Source organism: Suncus etruscus, chromosome 12, assembly GCF_024139225.1.
Source record: "Suncus etruscus isolate mSunEtr1 chromosome 12, mSunEtr1.pri.cur, whole genome shotgun sequence".
Classification (NCBI taxonomy): domain Eukaryota; kingdom Metazoa; phylum Chordata; class Mammalia; order Eulipotyphla; family Soricidae; genus Suncus; species Suncus etruscus.
Window position 1 is genome coordinate 90660310 of NC_064859.1, and position 21699 is coordinate 90682008.

A 21699-nucleotide genomic window follows, 5' to 3' on the forward strand; every position below is an offset into this window, starting at 1 on the left:
AAATAACCCCTGGGCAAGTCCTAGTATGACCCAAAAACAAAAGCAAAAATTAAAATATAATGGACCAGGGACTGGAACAACAGCACAGTGGGTATGGCACTTGCCTTGCATGTGGCCAACCCAGGTTGGATCCTCAACATCCATATGATCCCCGGAGCCCTCCTCCATGCTATCTCTTTGGCCCCGAGACTTTGATTTTTTGCGAGTTCCTAAGTACAGAGTCCCTGAGTACTGCCGGATGTACCCCGCAAAAAATCAAAATCTCAGGGCCAGAGAGATAGCATGGAGGTAGGGCGTTTGCCTTTTATACAGAAGGACGGTGGTTCGAATCCCAGCATCCCATATGGTCCCCGAAGCCTGCCAGGACCGATTTCTGAGCCTAGAGCCAGGAGGAATCCCTGAGAGCCACCGGGTGTGACCCAAAAAACTCTCTCTCTCTCTCTCTCTCTCTCTCTCTCTCTCTCTCTCTCTCTCTCTCTCTCTCTCTCTCTCTATCTCTCTCCTCTCTCCCTCTCTCCATCCCAGCTGGCCTTGGATTAAGATCTCTGAGGGAATTCCTGGAGCACCTGTGTGCCCACGAACACTTGTTCCATCACTCCCTATGCACCTCAGATCACTCGTCCCATCACTCCCTATACACCTCAGTCTGCCTCGCAGGGCCCCCTGCGGGACGGGTTCCAGCAGGCCTGGGCTTCAAGTCCACCTGCACATCCCGTGCCTGCCAGACAGAGCCTGTCTTTGTGCTAGAAGAAGGGCCCAGTCTGTGTGGATGCTGAGTGGGTCACAGTGCAGACAGTCTCAGCACCCCGCCCCGCCCCCCACTTCCCAGTCCGAATTTCTGGTTTCACCCACACATGGGCCTTGCCTCGATTCTTTGCTAACAAATGAGTGTTTTGTTTAACACCCCCTTTCTCAAAGGATCTATCTCCTCCCTTTCTTTGGAGAACTCTATTTCAGGCTGGAAGACATTAAGATATTAAGCAGAGGGACTGGAACTAGTCCCAGTTCCCAGTCTCCAGGAATTATTCCTCGGAGCCCCAGGCACTTAATGCTGCCTCCGTTATTTCTCAGGACAAAGGAGTTCCCAAGGGTGGGGCTGGTGCCTAGGACAAGGATGGGTCAGGGTGGTTCTAAGTAAGTCCAGTGTAACTGAACGGCCAGCAAGGCTGCTGGGGCAGAGAGGGAGGCCTGGGGGGAGGGTGTTCCTGGACTCCTGAAAGACAACAAGAATCTAGAGTGGAGCTGGAGCGAAAGCACAGCTGGTGCCTTGCATGAGGCAGATCTGGGTTCAATTCTTAGTATCCTATAAAGTCTTCCAAGCCCGCCAGAAGTGATTCCTGAGTGCAGAACCAGAAGTAACCCCTGAGCACTGCCAGGCATTCCCTCCCCTCGAAAAAAATGGAGGCTGACAGAAGTGACCTCCGAGAATCACCCCATCCCACCTGGAGCCCACTAAGGCCCAGGGATGGAGCCCACAGTCTCCAGAACAGAAATGTAGGAACTGCTCCTAAACCCAGGATGTTCCCCTCTTTCATCTTCTCATTGTTGGTAGAGGCCTTTGAATTGGTCCCTCATATTGCCTTTTAATTAGATGTTTCTCAGGTTCCTTTGGTTTTCCTGTTAAAAAAAGATGTTTTCCAGGGCCGAAGAGAAGGCATGGAGGTGGGCATTTGCCTTGCATGCAGAAGGTCGGTGGTTCGAATCCCAGCATCCCATGTGGTCCCCTGAGCCTGCCAGGAGTGATTTCTGAGCATAGAGCCAGGAGGAACCCCTGAGTGCTGCTGGGTGTGACCCCCCCAAAAAAAAAACAAAAAAAGAAAGATGTTTTCCCATTGCCTCCTGATTTGGCTTTTCCCCCTCCCCTTGGGGGTGGGCTTTGTTTTATCCCAATAAAGGCTACTCAGGTGGCCAGGAAGGGGCTGCCATCTTGGCTCCATGTGGTGGAGTGACTGGCTTGTGGGTCAACAGTTTGCAGTGTGAGTTTCTGGCCTGCTATTCCTTCCCAACTATGTGTGGATTATTTCCTGTGTTGGAGCTGCTGCCAGAACTGTGTCTCTTGTCCTACCCGGATTGGGGTATGGGAATCCCTCTCCCTCTCTGGGGATTGTGGAATGCACGATCCACTGTTCAACACCCCATCTGATCAGAATTAACCGCACAGAAAAGGAAACAGCCAGAATCACTCTGGGCTTGCAGACTCAGTTGGAGACACTCAGACCCTCCATTTCCTCTTTCCAGAGGAGCCAGTGGCATCCAAGACAGAGCGGAAGCGATAAGTGGAAGCTCCTGCATCCTTAAGTGCTGGTCTGGGAGGGCTGCATGGACATGAGTTCAGCCAGCCTCTCCCATAAGGAGACATCATTACGCCTAACTGCAAGAGGCCGGACAGTTCTGCCCTCCCACTGCCAGCTAATCTCTGGGTTCTCGGAGGGAGACGGGAGCCCTGGGTGCCATTTGGCACTCGCCTGCAGCTGGGCAGGGCCCTCTTTCCACTCATCATCCCATTATAGCATCACCAGCACCTCAGGAGATAATGTGCAGGAACCCAAGGATCAGGAGGGAAAACACAGTTGAAGACAGTGCTGGGAAAGATCCAGGTCTCGGTGCCAGTAAATGGCAACCGAGCTATCAGCCTGCCAGCCTGCTCTTTCCCAAGCCGACCTCACGTCCTCGTCCTACCCCTTCTTCCTGGGTCCCAGCATGCAGGTGCTGCGGCAAACAGCAGCTTCTGGCATTTTAAAATCCAGTGGGAAGGGGCTGGAGAGATAGCACATCGGTGCGGCATTTGCCTTGAAAGCAGCTGATCCAGGACGGGCGGTGGTTCAAATCCTGGCATCCCATATGGTCCCCCGTGCCTACCAGGAGTGATTTCTTTTTTTGTTTTTTGTTTTTGGTTTTGGGGCCACACCCGGCGGTGCTCAGGGGTTACTCCTGGCTGTCTGCTCAGAAATAGCTCCTGGCAGGCAAGGGGGACCATGTGGGACACTGGGATTCGAACCAACCACCTTTGGTCCTGGATTGGCTGCTTGCAAGGCAAACGCCGCTGTGCTATCTCTCCGGGCCACCAGGAGTGATTTCTGAGCACAGAGCCAGGAGTAACCCCTGAGCGTCGCCATGTATGACCCAAAAACCAAAAGAAAAGGAAAGATCCAGTGGCTAAAGCTCAGAGCTCCAAGGGCAGGAACACAGGCTTCGCAAGTAGGAGCCCCAGATTTGAAAACTGGCACCGTGAGGTCCCTGTTACTGACATTGCCCCAAGATCTGAGTCAGGAATAGCCCTGCTCAGAGCTCTACTCCTAGACTCTGCAGCTGGATCAGAGCTCCCCTGAAGATCATTCTCACTAGCTGAGGGTCTTCTGAGACCCCGAAATGACCCCAGCCATGATCTGGGGGCAAGGTCCAGCCAGTATCTTGAACTTCCGAGATTAGCTCAAACATGAAATGCTCAGGGTGAATGCCACGTCCCATGTATCCTGGTGAGAGGGACCGGAGTGAAAGCACAGTGGCAAGGCGTTTGCCTTGCATGCGGCTGCCCCAGGATGGAGCGGGTTTGATCCCCGCATCCCATGTGGTCCCCTGAGCCTGCCAGGAGCGATTTCTGAGTGCAGAGCTAAGAGTAATGCCTGAGTGCTTCTGGGTATGGCCCCCCACCACAAAAAAGATACCAAGTGTCCTGGTGAGGTGAAAGGAAGTGGGCTGTGAGTCAGAGTGTGGTGCTGCCCATTCAGCCACCCAGCCTGCTGAGACCAAGGGGCCCAGCCTCTGCTCTATGCTCTTCTACCACCTCCCTGGCAGGCACTGAGTAGGGATAGCAGTTTATCAATGTATATCAATTTGGGAAGGGAGGGTCACATCCGGTGGCACTCAGGGGTTACTCCTGGTTCGGTGCTCAGAAATTGCTCCTGTTGGGCCGGGAAGGTGGCGCTAGAGGTAAGGTGTCTGCCTTGCAAGCGCTAGCCAAGGAAGGACCGCGGTTCGATCCCCCGGTGTCCCATATGGTCCCCCCAAGCCAGGGGCGATTTCTGAGTGCATAGCCAGGAGTAACCCCTGAGCGTCAAATGGGTGTGGCCCAAAAACCAAAAAAAAAAAAAAAAAAAAAAAAAAAAAAAAGAAATTGCTCCTGCCAGGCTCGGGGGACCATTTGGGATGCCAGAAATCGAACCCAGGTCCATCCCAGGTCATCTATATGCAAGGCAAATGCCCTACTGATGTGCTATCGCTTTGGCTGGTCCTGGGTCTTGAGGAGAAAGGAGTGAGGGAAGAAATGAAGAAATGGAGGCTGGAGAGAAAGCATGGAGGTAAGGCATTTGCCTTGCATGCAGAAGGTCATTGGTTCGAATCCCGGCATCCCATATGGTCCCCTGAGCCTGCCTGGAGTGATTTCTGAGCATAGAGCCAGGAGTGATATCTTTTGTTTTTTGGTTTTTGGGCCACACCCGGTGACGCTCTGGGGTCACTCCTGGCTATGCGCTCAGAAGTCGCTCCTGGCTTGGGGGACCATATGGGATGCCAGGGGATCGAACTGCAGTCTGTCCTAGGCTAGTGCAGGCAAGGCAGGCACCTCACCTCTAGCGCTACCGTGCCGGCCCCTCAGGAGTGATTTCTGAGCACTGCCGGGTGCAACCCCCCCCTCAAAAAAAAAGAAATGAAGAAATGAAAGGGACATCCTGTACTATTTTCCATAATGCTTCCACAAGGCTCTGCTGTGTGTGTATGGGGGTAAACCCAGAGGCCCTGCCTGCTTTTCCTGCCATACGTCTTCCTAGGAAAGCTTCCACCCCTACAGAAATGCTTTGACTTTTTGTTGTTGTTGTTGTTTATTTTTGTTTTGGGTTCACACCCAACAGTACTTGGGCTTACTCATGTCTCTGAGCTCAGAGAGCGCTACTGCCTGCAGAGAGGGGGATGAGAGCCACTAAATGGGACACTGGGGATTGAACCTGGGCCAGTAGCAAGCAAGACAAGCACCCTACTGGGGCACTATTACTCTGCTTCCCCACTGCTGCTTCAACATTTCAGAGATCAACACACTCTTCCCAATAATATGAGATCCAGACTTAGCTAAGATGGAGAAGAGAGAGTTAATTGGCTGGAGAGGATAACGAAGCTGACTGGCTGCATGGAGGGACAGGACAATGGCTTCTCCTAGCAGCTTTGCACAGGCTGACAAGGAGGCCCAGAAGAGTCCAGAGCACCAATGACAACAGCAGGTCCTTCAGTGAGGGGCTAGGAAGGGAGTCAGTGGTCAAGCTCATGCCTCACATGTAGGAGGCTCCAGATTCAATCCCTAGTACCACCCCACAAATGCACAAAACATCTATTTCAGTGAGGAAACCATGAACACATCAGCTCTGTTCTATCTTCCAGTTCCCTTGTTTATCTGCGGTATTCTAGAAGGTTCTGTCCAGACCCAGATATATGATCCAACCAGACAACAGAATACTACAGCAGCAGAACTGGATGAGCCTCAAGGATGCAGAGCAAGGGCAGAGCAGGAACCATCAGGTCAGACTTGGGGTTCCCGGCTCATAGTTCCCTGGTACCATTCCTCCCCCACTCGGCCCATGTTGGCTCTCATCCACTTGTGAGTCAGCAAATGGTTCTATTGGTCATCTATTGATCATGTCCCATGGACTATTGATTGTTCCATAGTCCCCAAATGGGTGGTTACTTGGCCAATGTTGAGCAGCAGTGAGCAAACATTTGCAAGTCTGAATTTCCCTCAATGGGGAAACCATTAATTTTCCAGTCAATCAAGTACTAATACCTTTTGGGGGGTATTTTTTTTTTCCTCTTTTAAAACCTTAGATTGGAGCCAGAGTGATAGTACAGCAGGCAGGGCAATTGCCTTGCATACAGCCAACCCAGGTTCAATACCCAGAGTACTACTTGGTTCCCCAAACAGACCGCCATGAGTGAGTGATTCCTAAGTGCAGAGCCAAGAGTAATGTGTGGCCCCCCAAAAACAAAGATAAATTAATTTTAAAAAATGCTTAGACTGTGGGGCCAGATGCAGTGACAGGATGTTTGTCTTGCACGTGGCTGACCCAGGACGGACCTTGGTTCAATCTCTCGGTATCCCACATGGTCCCCCAAGCCAGGAGCGATTTCTGAGCACATAGCCAGAAGTAACCCCTGAGCGTCACCAGGTGTGGCCCAAATTAAAAAAAAAAAAAAAAAAAAAAAAAAGGCTTAGATTGTGTCTTTTTTAATCATCAAATAAACGTTTGATGTAAAAATGTTTTTTTAGGGCCCGGAGAGATAGCACAGCGGTGTTTGCCTTGCAAGCAGCCGATCCAGGACCAAAGGTGGTTGGTTCGAATCCCGGTGTCCCATATGGTCCCCCGTGCCTGCCAGGAGCTATTTCTGAGCAGACAGCCAGGAGTAACCTCTGGGCACCGCCGGGTGTGGCCCAAAAACCAAAAAAAAAAAAAAAATGTTTTTTTAGGTGTGAAGGGTACAGAGAGACAATACAGAAGTAAATATGCTTGTTTAGCTTCTGGTGGACCCAGTTCAAACTCTCAGCACTACCTATGATCCCCCCCCCCCCCACACACACACACACTGCCTTTAATGATCCCTTAGCACAAAGTCAGGAATTAACCAAGAATATCATCAGGAAGAGGAGGAGGAAGTCCTTCCATGGTAAGTTACCATGATTCCTTCCAGAAATTAAAATAATCCAAAGATATTCTACCAGCTCATTTTCCTGGCTATAGATGTCCAAAACAATTTGCTACTAGGGCTAGAGTGGTAGCACAGAGGGTAAGGTATTTATTTTCCTTGCAGGTGTCTGACCTGGGTTCAATTCCCGGCATTCCATTTGGTTCCCCGAGCCTGCCAGAAGTGATTGCTGAAGGCAGAGCCAGGAGTAACCCCTGAGCACCTCTGGGTGTGGCCCAAAAACTAAAAAAGAAGAAAAGAAGAAAAAATTGCAACTCAGACAAATAGGCAGGGTTGGAGGTCGGAGACTGGAGTTTGCATCAGCTGGAAGGAGAGCGATGAGCTAAGCCTCTGGGGAACTGAGGGCACCCACTGGGACCCATCAGCCAGAAAGCGGAGGATCCCTTCTTACTCAACAAGCTGAACTCCAGGTAGAGCTGAGGAACCTGGGCCTGAGAGTCATGCAGACACTGGCTTGTGTTCTGGTCCCACCACGTCCAAGGCAGGTGACCCTGAAGTTCCAGAGTTCAGGACCCTCTTTGTTACATGGAGATGGGAATAGCCCAAAAATGAGTGACTGAGAGAACAGGCTCAAACAATGAATGTCATAAGGAATACAGTGTGGGATGGCACTGGGCAGCTAGATCTGGTATTAGTAAAGCTATTCCAATGGTCTTGCTGGTACCTCAGAAATAAGCCCCACATTGTGCTGGAGAGATAGGACAACAGGTGGGATGCTTGTCTTGCATGAGCGTGATGAGGTTGACCCGGGTTCAAACCATGGCACCTCAAAAACTTCCACTTCCGGGGCCGGGTAGGTGGCGCTGGAGGTAAGGTGTCTGCCTTGCAAGCGCTAGCCAAGGAAGGACCGAGGTTCGATCCCCCGGCGTCCCATATGGTCCCCCCATATGGTCCCCCCAAGCCAGGGGCGATTTCTGAGCACATAGCCAGGAGTAACCCCTGAGCGTCAAACGGGTGTGGCCCAAAAAACAAAAAAAAAAAAAAAAAAAAAAAAAAAAACCTTCCACTTCCTGTCCCCCAGTGACACCAGGAATAATATCCAAGCACAGAGCCAGGAGTTAGACCTGAGCACTTCTGGATATGGGGCACAAAATGGATAGATGAAAGGGAGGGAGAGAGGGAGAAAAGGAAGGAAGGAAGGAAGGAAGGAAGGAAGGAAGGAAGGAAGGAAGGAAGGAAGGAAGGAAGGAAGGAAGGAAGGAAGGAAGGAAGGAAGGAAGGAAGGAAGGAAGGAAGGAAGGAAGGAAAGAGGGAGGGAGAGAAGGAGGGAGGAAGGAAGGAAAGAAGGAAGGAAGGAAGGAAGGAAGGAAAGAGGGAAAGACGGAGGGAGGAAAGGATAAAGGAAGGGAAAAAGGGAGGGAAGGAAAAAGGGAAGAGAAAAAATGGAAAAGAAGAGGAGGAATATTATGCGAACAGTTGATGGCCGACAAGATGATAGAGAAGCAGTGCTAGAGAACCTGCCTAGCACATGCAAAGCACAGAGTTGATCCATGGCCCTGCAGGGTCCATCAGCATCACTGGGCCTGAGTGGTGGGCCACAATGCTGGGCCCAAACACTTAAACCACCTGGCCCACATGGCTTGTCAGGACAGGCCTTCTGAAACACTGAGCGCTGCCTGAGAGGCCAAAAGGAAAAAGAAGCAGCCCAACACATGGTCTGACTCTCCGCTGTTGAGCCCATCCAGGAGAGAAGATAAAACTAAAAGTCATTCTTATGAAGGAAGGGGAATACCACATCTGGAGATGCTCAGAAATTACTCCAGGCTCAGGGGACCATATGAGGATCACGAATTGAACCTGGGGGGCCAGAGAGATAGCACAGCAGTAAGGCATATGCCTTGCAAGCAGCCGGATGGTGGTTCGAATCCCGGCATCCCATATGGTCCCCCGAGCCTGCCAGGAGCGATTTCTGAGCACAGAGCCAAGAGTAACCCCTGAGTGCTGCCCGGTGTGACCCAAAAACAAAACAAAACAACAACAAAAAGAAACTGAACCTGGGTCGGCCACACGCAAGGCAAGAGCCCTCCCCACTGTGTTATCACTCTGCCCTCATGACTTCCATTTTGAACCCAGAGCCTCAAACAGTCCAGGCATGAACTCCACTGCCTCTTCCCCATCCTTGGCTCCAGTGTTTCTTCATTCTGACAAGGGCTTAACTACGGTGAGGAGTTTCTCAAGGATCAATCACTCCTGGAGGTGCTGAAGAAACCATATGTGATCCTGGGAATCCAAACTGGGTTGAGTGTGTGCAAGGCAAATGTCTAACCCAATGTACTATCTCTCTGGCCCAAGAGCCCATTTTCTTATCCTGGAGTTACCTGGTTTCATCAATGCTCAGATCATTCTGGCTCCAAAAGTGTCCCAGACTGGCCAAGCAAGCACGCTATCAGGACACAAGCAGGCCCTTCTCCAGCTGAATTCTAGAATCTTCTCCTCATGTGATCAAGACCACTTCATCCCAACCAGTGCTATCAATGACTAAGAAAACACGGGGGCTGGAGTGGTGGGTGGCACAAGGAGTAAGGTGTCTGCCTTGCCTGTGCTGGCCTACGACAGACCTCGATTTAATCCCCTGGCATCCCATATGGTCGCCCAAGCCAGGAGCAATTTCTGAGCACATAGCCAGGAGTAACACCTGAGCATCAATGGGTGTGGCCCAACCCTCCCCCCAAATTCCTGCAGCTAACTCACATTCAGAAGCCCAAACTGGACTCATAGGCCATTGGAGACTAGATGTATCTAGAAATCCAACAGTGCAAGGCAACTGTGCAACCAATAGTGCAAACCAACCCAAAGGCAAACATCTTCATATTGGGCATTTGCCATGGGTCCCAGATATACAAATGCTCACCCTCATGGGACCAAAGTGAGATCAAAGCAGGGAAGACATTTACCTTGCATGTGGCTGACCAGGGTTAAATCCCCAGAATCCAAAGCACTGCCAGGGTGCTGAGTGCAGAGCCAGGAGTAACCCCTGGGCATCATCAGGTGGGGCTTCCCTCCCACCCTAATTACCCCTCACTCCCAGATGCAGGGCATGTGACGTGGGCTGGGTCCCCGGTGACACCAGCTGCCCCAAGGTCACTGGGGAGACTTGGGAAAACAGGGCACAGCATCCTGGAAACACATCCACTAGCAGCCGGCAGTGGCACTACCAAAACCACAGCTGTCTTCACCCGACTTTCCAACTGCATCCCTTCCCCAGAAACCTTTCGGTCCACTCCTGGCCTCTGTGACTCCAGTTCTTTCCCCTCTGACGCGTTCCATTTCTTTCCTGTTTTCTCCCCATTTTCTACTTTTATTTTTTTCTTTTTGGGCCACACCCAGTGGTGCTCAAGGATTACTCCTGGCTCTGCACTCAGGGATCACTCCTAGTGGTGCTGAGATCAAACCCGGGTTGGCTGTATGCAAGGCTACATGAAAGAGCATGTAGTTAGTGCCCTAACTGCTATACTATCTGTCCAGCCCTTCTCCCCATTTTCTCTCTCCTTTCCTTTTTTTTTTGTTTTGTTTTGTTTTTGGGCCACACCCATTTGACGCTCAGGGGTTACTTCTGGCTATGTGCTTAGAAATCGCCCCTGGCTTGGGGGGACCATATGGGATGCCGGGGAATCGAACCGAGGTCCATCCTACGCTAGCTCTTGCAAGGCAGACACCTTACCTCTAACGCCACCTTCCCGGCCCCTGTTCTGTTTTTTTTGGGCCACACTCGGTGATGCTCATGGGTTACTCCTGGCTATGAGCTCAGAAATCGCTCCTGTCTTGGGGGACCATATGGGACACCGGGGGAATCAAACCGCAGTCCATCCTAGGCTAGTGTGTGCAAGGGAGATGCCTTATGGCTTGCGCCACCGCTCCAGCCCCTCTCCTTTCCTCTTGTCTTCTCTAACTGGTCATGTCAGAGAGCTAAAAATTATCTTTTATTATAGATTTACGTATTTAAATCTAATTTGTGTATTTAAAATTTATGTGTTTAAAACATTATGTTTTAAAATACTTTTGAGAGATAGCATGGAGTTAAGGCATTTGCCTTGCATGCAGAAGGATGGTGATTCAAATCCCGGCATCCCATATGGTCCCCCGAGCCTGCCAGGAGCGATTTCTGAGCAGAGAGCCAGGAGTAACCCCTGAGCGCTGCAGGGTGTATGACCACCCCCCCCAAAAAAAAAACTTTTTAGCCTAACATTTCTAAGACCTCACCTAGAATATGCCAGGGGGGATACAGGTGGAAACTGCATCAATGTGGGGCGATGACATGAGACTAGGGAGCCAGCCATGATGGCAGTGGGAAGGGGATATCACAGGGAGGAAACAGGATTAGAAGTGGCCACAGTCAGATGAACACTGATCTAGCCCCATGTTTTTCTGACACATGAATCCATCAGAGCGCCTCCAACACCCAGTTTCTCCTCAGTCATTTTCAGAGATCAGCCTCAGAACTTCTGCAAGCAGCCCTAGTCCAACCTTTACTGAGTTCTTGACGTTTCCCCTATTCCTGTAATAGCCACTCTCCAGGCACACCAACCAGGGACAATCTAGGGTGCAAAAACAAGCCAATCTGGGGCCAGAGAGATAGTACAATGGGCACTGTATTTGCCTTGTACACATCTGACTAGAGTGTGATCGCTGGCAGGTGTATAACAAGTGATATAAATAAAATAAAAGGGGCCCGGAGAGATGGCACAGCGGTGTTTGTCTTGCAAGCAGCCGATCCAGGACCAAAGGTGGTTGGTTCGAATCCTGGTGTCCCATATGGTCCCCTGTGCCTGTCAGGAGCTATTTCTGAGCAGACAGTCAGGAGTAACCCCTGAGCACCGCCGGGTGTGACCCAAAAACTAAAAAAAAAAAAAAAAAAAAAAGAAAGAAAGAAATAAAATAAAATAAAGATGAACCTGACTTCCATTTCCAGTCTGGGCCTTATTTCTTTATTGGTTTGAGGCTGCCATGGGTCTCAGTGATGTCTATAACTGGGAACCACCACAGAACCTTTCCTTTCTATTTTGTTTTTTGTGCCACACCCAGCGATGCTCAGAGGTTACTCCTGGCATTACTGGGGGACCATATGAGATGCCAGGGATCCAACTAGGGTCAAACACGTGTAAGGCAAAGCATCTTACCTGCTGTACTATTGCTTCAGCCCCATAGCACCTTTCTTGAAAAATGTTTGTGTGGATGAAATGAGATCATATGCAGAGCCTAGCACACCAATTATGTGGGATTCTGGTACTACAACAGTCCAGAAATTCTCTCTCTGCACATGGATTTAACCACTCTCCAATCTGTAGGGTGAAAGGCAGAGGAATGGACCCTCAAAGTGGACAGCAAACAATTCAATGCACTTTGTCTCTGCAGCCTCCTTCCTCTTTTTTGTTTGTTTGTTTGTTTGTTTGTTTGTTTTGGGCCACACCCAGAGGCACTCAAGTTACTCCTAGCTCTGCACTTAGAAATAGCTCCTTATAGTCTTGGGGGACCATAGGGCATGCTGGGGATCAAACCCAGGTCTGTCCCAGGTTGGCAGCGTGCAAGGCAAATGCCCTACCGCTGTGCTATCACTCCAGTCCCCTCCCTCTGACTTTCAAGGCTGTTTCTACAAATCCCTGAGTGGCCTCCACCAGGCAGAAAACAGCACTCTGCCTCCGTTCCTGCTCTCCTCCCTACCTGCCTATTATTGCCTGAGAGGAGGGGAAGGAAAAACAAGACTCAGTTTCTTCCCTTTCACACCCTCTACTGGGTCATCTGCAGCCCTAACCAGACCCTCTTCTTTCCCTCTAGAAATCTCCAAAATTTGAGGGAAAAAAAGTTTGGAAAAAAAAAAAAGACAGTATGGTAATAATATCCAAAGACAATAGAGACGAGAGCCAGAAGGGCCAGCCATGGTAGGCAACTTGCACAAAGTGGGAGAGAATGCAGTTAGGGCAGACCCTAAGACAATGATAGTTGGGAATGATCTCTCTGGACAAGAACTGGGTACTGAAAGGAGGTGATATGCCTGACACCCCTTCAGTAACAGGATCACAAGTCAAAGTGTCTAAAAGGAAAAAAAAAAGAGATGGAACGAGGGGCCGGAGCGGTGGTGCAGCGGTAGGGCATTTGCCTTGCACATGGCTGACCTAGGATGGACTGTGGTTTGATCCCCAGGCGACCCATATGGTCCCTGAAGCCAGGAACGATTTCTGAGCGCGTAGCCAGGAGTAACCCCTGAGCATCCCCCCCCCAAAAAAGAGATGGAAGGAGAAGGAAAATGTCTGTCATGGAGGCAAGTGGAAAGGGAGAGGGCCAGAGGGAAACTGGGGACAATGGTGGCAGGAAATGTGCACTGGTGAAGTGTTTGACAATCTATGACTAAAAGTCAATCAGGAACAACTCTGATCTCATGTTGATTCAATTAAAAAATTAATTGAGGGCCCGGAGAGATAGCACAGCGGTGTTTGCCTTGCAAGCAGCCGATCCAGGACCAAAGGTGGTTGGTTCGAATCCTGGTATCCCATATGGTCCCCCGTGCCTGCCAGGAGCTATTTCTGAGCGGACAGCCAGGAGTAATCCCTGAGCACCGCCAGGTGTGGCCCAAAAACAAAAAACAAACAAAAAAATTAATTGAAAAAGGGGCCAGATCGATAGCACAGTGGTAGGGTGTTTGCCTTGCATGCAGTTGACTTGAGTTCGATCACCGAACCCATAAGGTCCCCCGAGCCTGCCAGGAGCGATTTCTGAGCACAGAGTCAGAAGTAACCCCTGAGTGCCGTTGGGTGTGGCCCAAAAACCAAACAAACAAAAAAAATGAAAAAGAAAAGATTTTCCTTTGGGGGTTTGGAGGGAGTTGGGGACCACTCTCACTGATGCTAGCTGGAATTGTTCCCTGGGATGGCCTGCAGTGCCAGGACTGAACTCTGGACTCTTTCATGCATATACTTAGTCCTTTGACTCTTCTTTGCTCTTGAATCAAAGTTGTAGGTCTGCTAGCCCAAAGATCCCCAAATTTAGTTGGCCTTCCACTGTGTTTTCTTTTATTTTTTCTTTTTGGGTCACACCTGGCTGCGCTCAGGGGTTACTCCTGGCTCTATGCTCAGAAATTGCTCCTGGCAGGCTCAGGGGACCATATGGGGTACCGGAATTCGAACCACTGACCTTCTGCATGCAAGGCAAACGCCTTACCTCCAGGCTATCTCTCCGGCCCCTCACTGTGTTTTCTAAAAGAAATCACTTAGCATTACTCTGGAAATTTAAGGGAGCAAACAGAAAGTGCCCCCCCTAATGCAGCAAGGCTCCTGCAAGCTCCTGGGATGGGGCCAGTGCTTGTCCCCTGATAAGGGGACAGTATCATTCACTTTGGGAAACACTGATCTAGTCCCATTCTTCAAGAACTTCAGTTTAGGGCTGGTGCAGTGGCGCAAGGGGTAAGGCAACTATCTGCCTTACCTGCTCTAGCCTAGGATGGACCGTGGTTAGATCCCCTGGTGTCCCATATGGCCCCCCAAGCCAGGGGTGATTTCTGAGCACAGAGCCAGGAGTAACCCTGAGGATCACCGTTTGTGGCCCAAAATCCAAAAAAAAAAAAAAAAAAAAAAAGAACTTCAGTTTAAAATCTAAGCTGGGGAGTGAGGGGTGCAGAGCAATAGCACAGTGGTAGAGCATTTGCCTTGCACGCAGCCGGATAGACCTGGGTTTGATCCCCAGCATCCCATGTGGTCCCTGGAGCCTGCCCGGAGCGATTTCTGAGTGCAGAGCCAGGAGTAATCCCTGAGTGTCACCGGGTATGGCCCCAAAAAACCCAAAAATCAATAAAATAAAATAAAATCTAAACTGTGGGTCTGGAGTGACAGGCACTTGCCTTGCATGCAGACAACCCAGCTCTGATCCCCAGCACCTCAAATAGTCCTCAGACCACCACCAGGAATGACGTGAGCAGCATGCCAGAAGTAAGCCCCTAGCACCACTGGCTGTGGCCCCAAAACAAAACAAAAATCTCAGCTATCTTTTCCATCCTTTTCTTGCACAATCCCTGAGTCAAGGACAGAGCAGGCCTTCATCCTCTCACCAACTCTCATGCCTTCCCGCCCTCATGTCCCCCCACCTCCTACCCTAGCAGCCCTGTACAAGGGCCTGCATTCTCAGGCCTGCTCCCCCAGCCCTGGGGGGGGGGGGGATCTGAGGAGAGCTCTGCACACCCAAGCATTGATCATAATCACAAAACCCAAACTCTTGCAGCCACCCGCATCATCCCCCAAGCAGGTGCAAGGGGGAAAGGCAGCAGGCACGGGCAAAGGAGGTGTTTAGACACAGTGAGGGGAACAAAGGGAGCGGGAGGCTGGAGGTGGCAGGCGCAGCTGAGCTGAGTCAGACTGAACCAGGCTACTGGGTCGCAGCTGGCCCCGAGGGGGTGGGTGGCGTGAACTGCAGGACAGACTGGGACAGGGACAAGCAGTGGCTGAACCCACAGAGTGAGGAGCAAAAAAATCTCAGCTAATTCTTGGAGGGCCTGTGCTCCTGAAGTCTCCCCTCCCCACCTTTCTTGCCTGGCTGGGCTCTCAGCAGCTGCTGGGAAGGCAAGGGAAGGAAGGAGGGGAATAGTTTCTCCCAAAATGCTGATCTCTGAACCCCTGCTTGGCAGGCAACAACCCCTATGCTGTGAGTGCTCACCCAACTCCACTCCCCATTAATCTGGGGCTTTCACTTGCTTTTAAATCTCTCCTGCACATCATCCTGGGAACAACCCTGCCAACTCCGCAGATGTGGGGTTACTGAAACGTGCTTCTCCCTGTACCCCCTATAGGTTCCATCCCTGAAATCTTCTGCCCTAGAACCGTCTGCACTGAACCATGAGGGTTGTGGAGAGGGTGGGGATTCTCTGGGCTGGCTGGTGGCTGTCTGTCAACAGCAGAGAAGTCACAGGACTTACACTCATTCCCCAGTGGAATTTCCCAGCGCCCTCCAACAGCAGACACAAAGCCTGGGCCGGGTGCCCTCTGACTCCTAGTCATGTCCTAACCTTGTCTCCCTTCCCTGGGGATCTGGTGTCAGCCTCTCCCACTGGCTATGGAAACCTGAAGCGCAAGAGATGGGGCCTTTGCCCAGTCCCAGTGAGCAAATGTGGATGGACACATGACAACCCAAAAGATCACCTTGAGAGGGGTGCCAAGAAGCCCTTTGGATCTTTGACTCTATTCAATGACCAATGTTCTTGTGTTTTGCTGGTCATTGTTATTACTATTTTATTTGTTGTTATTATTTATTGTTACTTGAGGCCATACCTGGCAGTGCTCAGGCTTTACGCCTGGCTCTGAGCTCAGAAATTCCTCCTGGCTGGCTTGGGGGATCAAATGGGATGCCAGAGATTGAACCCAGGTCAGCGCATGCTAGGCAAGTGCCCTCTCTGTTTGTACTGTTGCTCTGACCCCCAATTCATACTCTTTCCGGGGGCTCAGCTTTCCTTGCCAGCCTTCAGTTTGTTTCATAATTGTAAAAAAAGCCACCACTGGGGGGGGGGGGGGGAAAAAGTCACCCTGGGAGGAATGGATGAGACTGAAATTCAAAATTCAAAAAAATTCAAATTACCAGCTGCTGCTCGGGTACCAACAGGCCTCACAGAGAGCTGAGACGCAGGCTAGAGTCAGGCTTCTCTTCTCACTCTGAGGCCTTGGCACTTCGCATCTCAGCTCTCCTAGGGCTCCACCATCTATCAAACTGGGGTAACGGTGGGCTAAATCTTTAATAACTGAATTCTTGGTATTAACCACCTTGTTCTCAGCTGGCCCAGGACCTTCCTGAGGCGTTAAAGCAGAAGCCTCTGAATTTTACCCTCACCAGACCCATTTCCTCTGAGCCAGCATAGCCTTTGGGCCTGCAGGCTTTCAGGGTTAGTGAGGAGGGGGGCGTATGTGATGGGGGCTACAGACAAGAGCACAAAGGATGGGATGTAGGGAGGGATTGCAGATTGAGAGGGCTACCCTGGTACCTTGGTGGCAGGGAAGCTTCAGGCAGACCAGGATTGCCTGGAAAGACAACTGTTTTCTACTAATCCCCACCCAGCTACCGAGGAGATACCCCCAAAGCCCTGTCCAAACCTTTGGGCCTATCCTGGAGGGAAAAAGTGGGCTCAGCATGACCCGGAACTGATTATATGTGTTAAACATGCAAGGCCATGGAGGCACAGGGGCAGCGGGCACCTCCCATAGTAGGACAATGGCTCGCACAGACGCTGGGGCCTCATCTGTCTCATCAGCCAGTGATGAAGACTCTCCCTCCCTCCAGGGCCAAGTTTTTGCTCCCCCAGCCCATACTCCCCCTGAGCAGCAGTACATCCTGAAATGATGGTGTCCTGGCCAATCCTCAGCCAGCAGCAGCTCCCGGTTTCTGAGATCCCTCTTCAACCCCTCATTGAGGAGGATGCCAGGGACTTGGACATGCCTGAGGCCTTGAACTGTGGTCCCCCAACAACGGTGAAATCTCCCAGGGGAGAGGCTGGATTCTAGCAGGGGTGAGGGAGGAAGCAGTTTGGGCAGGATCCTGAGGCCTGAATCTCTAGGGATAATGGGGTCTTCCTGGGATGTGGGCAGGATATGGAAGCTTCTAGAGTCAGTCTAGGTCACAGAACTGTCAGATTGGCAGGGCTTCGGACAGCACCCAGCTTAACTTGTACTCCATATTACAAAAAGGTAAACTGAGGCCTGGCTCACACAAGGTCACAGAAGGAGCAATAGGACAAGGAGGCCCAGAATTCAGCACTCCAGCCTGGCACCTGACACTATTTCCCCCAAATCTCTGAGGAATCCCCATGTCTCCTGCCTAAGACACCAGTCCTGGCAGGGCCCATGGGCACCACACGGGCTTCAACACAGTTTCCATGGGAGCAGTGGCCCACCCAGCCCTATTGCACCATCCAGGGACTGACAGCACGAGACGCGTGAGTCCAGACCACCCCACCACCTCATGGGGTGAAATCCTCGCCTGTCCAATGGGGGCCTGAGTACGGGCTCCCAAGTCATCCCTAATACCGATCACCTGAGATCGCGTGCAGCAGGCATTCTAATAAACAGATTCATCTGAACCTCAAACTAGGGGCTCTGGAAAGAGGTTTGCAGGAACCACAGTGCAGGCACAGCAGGAGGGAAAAGCCTCACCCCTTCACCTGCCAGAGATTGGGGGCTTGCCTGGCATCCGTGCAGCTGACCCATCCTAGAGTCCACAGGGAGAGCGTAACAAGCAGCAGGTCACATCAGCCCAGGCTCACGGGTTCAAGGAAAAAACTTGCAGGCCTGTTTTGCTTCCTGTGTACATATGTGATGCATATGCATATGAGTGTGTGTGTGTGTGTGTGTGTGTGTGTGTGTGTGTGTGTGTATGTGTGTGTGTGTGTGTGTGTGTGTGTGTATGTAAGCATCTTCTCAACCCCACCTGGAAGACCCGGATAGAAAGAATTTGCCAGACTGTTCCAGGGTAACATGTGGATTCAGGCCCACCCCTGGGGCCTAGCTGGGGGCCTCTGGGGACCAGTCCTTGCGTGCAGCTTACCTTGTACTTGGCTGCGAGCAGCTCCGTGGCCTGCTGCTCCCGCCGCAGGTCTTCGAGCATCTTCTCCTTCTCTTCCAGCAGCCTCTGCTTCTGCTCGCTCACCAGGCTGCGGTCATCCTGGATGGCCTGCCTTCTCCTCCTCCAGCCGTTCCTTCTGCTCCTGCAGAGTAACTCTCATGTTCTTCTCAAGGCGGCCTCCAGGATGGGGCTGCGGGGGGCGGGTGGTTTGTTGTTGTTGTCATCCTCCTCTTCGGCCACCCAGGCCTCAATCACCTGCCCATCGGGGTACCCGGCGGGGGCAGAAGCGGGCCTTCCTTTCCTGCGACTGCTCTTGCGACGCAGCACGTCTCCCCAACATGCCCTTCTTCCTCCAGCTGGGCTTTGAGGCGGGGCGATCTCCTCCTGGAACTCCCGCAGCAGCGTGTCTTTGGGGTCCTCGTTGACTCGGGGCTTGTTCTTGATGTTCTTGGCCCGATTGGCGAAGCGCAGGGTGGACAGGCTCTCATCGTAACTGTGTGATGCAGGGCCCAGCGTGGCCACCATGATGGTCTTGGCATTACCCCCCAGTGAGTCCTGCAGCAGACGGGTGAGCTTGGAGTCCCGGTAAGGAATGTGGGTGCTCCGGTTGCCCGCCAGGGCCGCGATCACGTTGCCCAGGGCGGACAGCGACAGGTTGATCTTGGAGGCCTCCTTGGGACGCTCCCCACTGTTGCTGCCACCTCCTCCAGTGCTCCCGGAGCCTTGCACGGTGTTGTTCCCAGGTGCAGTGGGGCCTGCCTTGTTCTGGCGCTCGCTGCCCGCCAGATCCACCAGGTTGAGCTTGCCTACACGGATGTGGTCCTGACCATCAGAACCCCGCTCGCTGCATTCAATGGTGATGACGAAGATGGCATGGGAGCGGGAGCTGAGCTCGTTCATGAGCGTGCTGCCCACGGCCCGGGTCTGGTTGCCCAGGTTCATGACATGCTCGATCTCCTTGACGTTCTTGGTGACGAAGGACGAGAGGTCCTTGATGTAGACGCCCGTCTCAGGGTTCTCCTTCAGTTCCAGCCGCTTGCCAGGCTCCTTGGCCAGCAGATCCCGGATCTCCTCCTGGTAGATCTCCAGGTAGGAGGCCCGTACCAGGTACTGCTGGTTCTGAGAGCGAGAGATGTGGGTGAAGATGTGCTCAAAGGCGTTGGGGATGACCCCTCGTTGCTCGGGTTCCACCCAGGTGCCCTGCATGGTGTAGGTCTTGCCCGTGCCAGTCTGACCGTAGGCGAACACAGTGCCGTTGAAGCCCTGGAGCACCGAATCGATGAGAGGCCTCACCGTCTCGTCGTACAGGTCGGCCTGCTTGGAGCTGGCATCGTAGACGGCGTCGAAGGTGAAGGTCTTGGGCAGCTCGCCGGGGGTGGCTCGGGGGTTCCTCAGGGTCACTTGGCCCAGCTTCACGTCCATGGTGAGGATCTGCTCGTGCCCGGCGGCCTCTTCCTTCCGACTGAGCGGACGACAGCGGGCCACCACCTTGAGGGCCTCGCTGGCCTTGGTGGTGGTGGTGGTGGTGATGGTGGCTTTGCCTGCCATCTCGTCGTCCTAGTCAAGGTGGGGTGGGGTGGGGTGGAGTGAATGCTCCCCAAAAGATCCTCACCTACCTGACCTGGCTCAGTGGGGCCGGCTCAGCTGCTCCCCAATGTGCATGCAGCGTCTTCAGCTTGGCCTGGGGTGCAGGGGGAGCGTGGAGTGAGTGCTCCCCAAAAGATCTTCACCTACCTAGCTCAGTGGGGCCGGCTCAGCTGCTCCCCAATGTGTATGCAACGTCTTTCTGGGGGTGCAGGGGGAGCGTGGAGGGAGTGCTCCCCAAAGGATCTTCACCTACCTAGCTCAGTGGGGCCGGCTCAGCTGCTCCCCAATGTGCATGCAGGGTCTTCGGCTTGGTCTGGGGGTGCAGGGGGAACCCCGGGCACTGGACAGGGAGGAGCTAGGCAGAAGGCCTAGGCCTAGGGGCAGAGCCTGGAGGGCACCCCATGGCTGGGCGTCAAGAGAGAAGGCAACAATGAGATCAAAGGCAGAGGGAGAGGGATGGGGTGGGCGAGGGGCAGCTCCTCCTCCTCCTCTTCCTCCTCTTCTTCTTCTTTTTCCCCCTCCTCTTCTTCCTCCCTTCTTCTCCCTCCTCCTCCTCCTCCTCCTCCTCCTCCTCCTCCCCTAGGGCTCCATGGCCTCCAGAGGGATGCGATGCGGCTCACCGGGCGTCCGCGCCCCGGCCCTGGGGCTCATGCATCCATCGTCGGTGCAGGGAGCGGAGCAAAAGCACCGGGCGAGGCGCCGCCCTCCCCGGCCCCGAGCGCGGGGTCCCCGGAGCATCCCCCGCCTTCCTCCCCGCGCAGGCCCCGCGGCGGCGGCGGCGGCGGCGACAGCAGCGAGGACGGGGCGAGCGGCGGCGGGAGCGGCTGCGGCGCGGCGCAGAGCGGAGCAGACCAGACCAGGCACCGCCCGCCCTGGCCCCGCCCCCGGTGGGAGGGACCGCGCGCCGGGCCCGGGGCATGCCGGGAGTTGTAGTCCCGCCTTTGTTAGGCCGCGTTCAGGGCGGGATGCTGCTGGGCCCCTGGCTGGTCCCTGGGGACCCGCTCTCTCTCTCTTTCCTCCCTTCTCGTATCTTTCTCTCTGCCTGTCCGTCTGTCTCTCTCCCCCTCCCTTTTATCTCTGTCTGTCTGTATCTCTCTCTCCCCCTCCCTTCCTCTCATATCTCTCTGTCTCTCTGTCTCTCTGTCTCTGTGTCTCTCTGTGTCTCTCTCTCCTCTCCTCATATCTTTCTCTTTGTCTCTCTCCCTTCCTCTCCTCTCATCATATCTTTCTCTCTCTGTCTCTCTCTCTGCCTCTGTGTCTCTCTCTTCTCCTATCTTTCTGTCTGTCCATCTGTCTCTCTCCCTCTCCCTTATATCTCTCTGTCTGTGTCTCTCTCTCCTCCTCTCTTCCTTTTCTCTTATATCTTTCTGTCTCTCTGCCGCACTCTCTATCTCTGTGCCTCTCTGTCTCTCTTCTCGTATCTTTCTGTCTTGCTCCCCCTCCCTTTCTCTCCTTTTATATCTTTCTCTCTCTGTCTCTCTACCTCTCTGTGTCTCTGTCTCTCTGCCTGTCTTGTCTGTCTCTCTCTCCTCATTTCCTCTTCTTACATCTCTCTCCCTATTCTCCCTCCCTCTCCTCTCTTCTCTTATCTTTCTCTCTGTGTCTCTCTCCCCCTCCTTTCCTCTCCTTTTATATCTTTCTCTATTTCTCTGTCTTTGTGTCTCTGTCTCTCTGTCTCTGTCTCTCTGTGTCTGTCTGTCTCACTCTCTCTCTCCCCATATCCTCTCTTCTTGCATCTCTCCCTGTCTCTCTCCCTCCCTCTCCCCTCTTCTCATATCTTTCTGTCTCTCTCTCTGCCTCTCTGTCTCTCTCCTCTCCTGTATCGTTCTGTCTCTTGCTCTCTCTTCCCCCTCCTTTCTTCTTGCATCTCTCTCCCTGTCTCTCTCCCCCTCCCTCTTCTCT

The 21699-nt window shown here is 52.7% G+C and overlaps 1 protein-coding gene across 1 annotated transcript in view; it reads right to left on the bottom strand.

The window, feature by feature from the left end:
- KIF3C (kinesin family member 3C) overlaps positions 1–20650 on the bottom strand; it is a 58600-nt gene extending 37950 nt beyond the window's left edge. Inside the window, 4 exon segments of the mRNA XM_049784470.1 lie at positions 18193–18318; positions 18320–18418; positions 18421–19831; positions 20051–20650. Coding sequence (XP_049640427.1) covers positions 18193–18318; positions 18320–18418; positions 18421–19758 — 1563 coding nt within the window. The 5' untranslated portion in view covers positions 19759–19831; positions 20051–20650.
- Between the last annotated feature and the right edge of the window lie 1049 nt (positions 20651–21699).